The sequence below is a fragment of the Eimeria tenella genome, genomic scaffold (genome assembly GCF_000499545.2).
Source record: "Eimeria tenella Houghton genomic scaffold, Eth_scaff1404, whole genome shotgun sequence".
NCBI classification, from domain to species: domain Eukaryota; phylum Apicomplexa; class Conoidasida; order Eucoccidiorida; family Eimeriidae; genus Eimeria; species Eimeria tenella.
This window is the reverse complement of record NW_013543868.1, coordinates 1-2538: the sequence shown is the minus strand read 5'-3', so window position 1 is coordinate 2538 and position 2538 is coordinate 1. Positions and strand designations below refer to the sequence as shown.

Genomic DNA, 2538 nt, shown 5'->3' with positions numbered 1-2538 from the left:
CAGCAGCAGCAGCAGCTTGCTGCTGTGCGCGGGCTGCAGCAGCGGAGACTTGCTGCTGCTGTCCTTAGCACAAGAACGCATGCAGCAGCTTTCTCTCTTGGGCTCTCATGAAAGGGGAATCCTCAGCGTGGCTTACCACAGTCAGTCTGGCCTCTTCTTCTCCGGAGCCAAGGTCTGCTGCTGCTGCTGCTGCTGCTGCTGCTGCTGCTGCTGCTGTCGCTGCTGCTGCTGCTGTTGCTGTTGATGTTGATAAGGGTGCTGACGATAGTGGTGTTGCTGCTGTTGGTTCTGCTGCTGCCTATGGCTCTCCGTTGCTGCTGCCACTGCCACTGCCACTACTGGCACTTCTTTGCTGTTTCTGCCGCTGCTGCTGCTGCTGATATGCTGCTGCTGCTGCTGCTGCTTATCGTGATGCAGTTGGTGCTGCTGACACCACTGCACGTTAGGGAGCTGCTTGCGGCTCTGCTGCTGCTGATGCGGCTGCTGCTGCCGCTGTTGCTGCTGCTGCTGCTGCAGGACCTGATGGCCCTAGGCTTCGACTGCAGGGCCCCGCGGAGGCCCGCGCTGTCGCTGCAGCACGAAGACTGGGTAGCTGCGCTGCATGCAGCAGCAGCGCCGCTGCTGCCTCACACAATACGCAGTAATTCGCACAGTTGCTGTTGCTGCTGCTGCTGCTTTGATTGCTGCTGCTGCTGCTGCTACTGCATTGGAACGGGTGCTGTTACTCCAGTGGAACAGTTGCTGCTCGTGTCGCTGCTGCTGCTGTTGCTATAGCGGGTCTGCTGCTACGTAATTTATTGCTGCTGCTGCTACTTTTGCTGCTGCTGCTGCTGCTGCCGCTTCTACAATCAAGGCCGAGGCACAACACAGGCACACAGCCAACTACACAACAGCAGCAGCTCCTGTCCTTCGGGTTCGCCTGTCACTTGCGCTTCTGCTCATCACTGCTACCGCTGCTGCTGCTGCTGCTGTTGCTGCTGCTGCTGCTGCTGCTGCTTGGGGTGTCTGTACAGCTGGAGACAAACGCGTGCACACTTGGGACGTCCGCTTCCCCACAGCGCCGCTGCCGGAATTGCCCCACAAGCAGCACTGCCACAAGCAGCTCATTTCGGGTCTACGGTGCGTTGCTGCTGCTGCTGCTGCTGCTGCTGCTGGTGTCAAGGCTGTGGCTGTGGCTCTGCTGCTGCTGCTGCTTCTGGCGCGGCGCTGTTGCCCCGCCGGTGTTGCTGTTGGCGTTCGGGACCTTTGTTGCTGCCGCTTCTGCCGCCGCTGCTGCTGCTGCCGCTGCTGCTGCTGCTGCTGCTGCATGCATGCAGCAGCAAGAGCGCATGTGCTGCAGCTCGGACGCGTTGCGGCTGGTCAGCTGCTCCCTGGATGGCTGCGTGCTGTCTTCATCTGTGGAAGCTGCAGCAGGCAGCAGCAGCACAAGTTTGTCGACGGAGGTGCTGGACGTGGCTGCAGCAGGAGCCGCAGCAGCAGCAGCAGCAGCCACTGCAGCAGCAGCAGCAGCATGCTTTCCCAGAGCCGTGGGGCAGCAGCATAGCGACTGGCTGCTCGCTGTGGACTTCGCAGAGACGAAGCTGGCAGCAGCAGCAGCAAATGGGGTGCTGCGCCTGTATGACTTTTCGCAGCGGCTGCTGCAGCAGCACGAATGCAAGAGACGCTGCTCTGCCTCGTTTTAATACTGCTGCTGCTGCTCCAGCTGCCACAGCAGCCGCAGCAGCAGCAGCTCCCGCCTGCCTCAGTTGCAGCAGCAGCAGAAGCACGCCAGCGTAGTATTTTTGCTTCCGATTCAATGTAGCAGCAGCACCAAAAGAAGAAGCAGCAGCAGCAGCAGCTGCTGCTGCTGCAGGTGCTTGTCTGTCTTTGTTTGCACGATAGGTCACGATGTGTCTTTCTTGTTCCCCTTCGCGATTTGTCGCAGCCGCTGCTGCTGCTGAAGCGAAAGCAGCAGCTGCTGCTGCAGCACGGAGATGCCAGAAGCAGCAACAGCAGCAGCAGCAGCAGCAACAACAACAGCTAATAAGGATGGGCAGCATTAGCAGCAGCAGCAGCTGTTGCTGCTGACGATAATGAAAACTAGCTACCCTTCCACAGCCCAGCTAGCCACACCATTGTATCGCAGAGACGCCAGCATCAGCAACAGCAGCAGCAGCAGCTGCTGCTGCTGTTGCTGCTGCTGTTGCTGCTTTATATTTGTCCGTGCACAGTCAGCAGCAGCAGCAGCAGCAGCAGCAAGTCTGTTACTTCTTTATTTGAGACTTTCCTGCGGTGTTCAAACACCTGAATCATTTGTGAGGTGCAGCTTGCCGGTGCCTTCCTAAACCTTAAACCCTAAACCCTAAACCCTAGACGCTAAACCCTAAACCCTAAGTCCTAACATAGGGACAGCGAGAAACAAGACAAAAATTAGAAGAGACAGGGATGCGACCTATCCGTTAAACCCTAAACCCTAAACCCTAGCGAGTAATACGTAGATGGGGTTTTAAGTGTGAAGCAAAGCCAGCAGAGGCCAGCGCTGCAGCTCTTGCTGCTGCT

General features: G+C 58.0%; 1 protein-coding gene across 1 annotated transcript; it reads left to right on the top strand.

The window, feature by feature from the left end:
- Positions 1-79: 79 nt before the first annotated feature.
- On the top strand, positions 80-1682 carry ETH_00022800 (uncharacterized protein; the record flags this gene model as incomplete). Its single annotated transcript, XM_013379087.1, has 4 exons — positions 80-172; positions 517-640; positions 1014-1119; positions 1340-1682. 4 exons carry the CDS (start codon positions 80-82, stop codon positions 1680-1682), a joined length of 666 nt encoding a protein of 221 aa, XP_013234541.1.
- Positions 1683-2538: the final 856 nt, after the last annotated feature.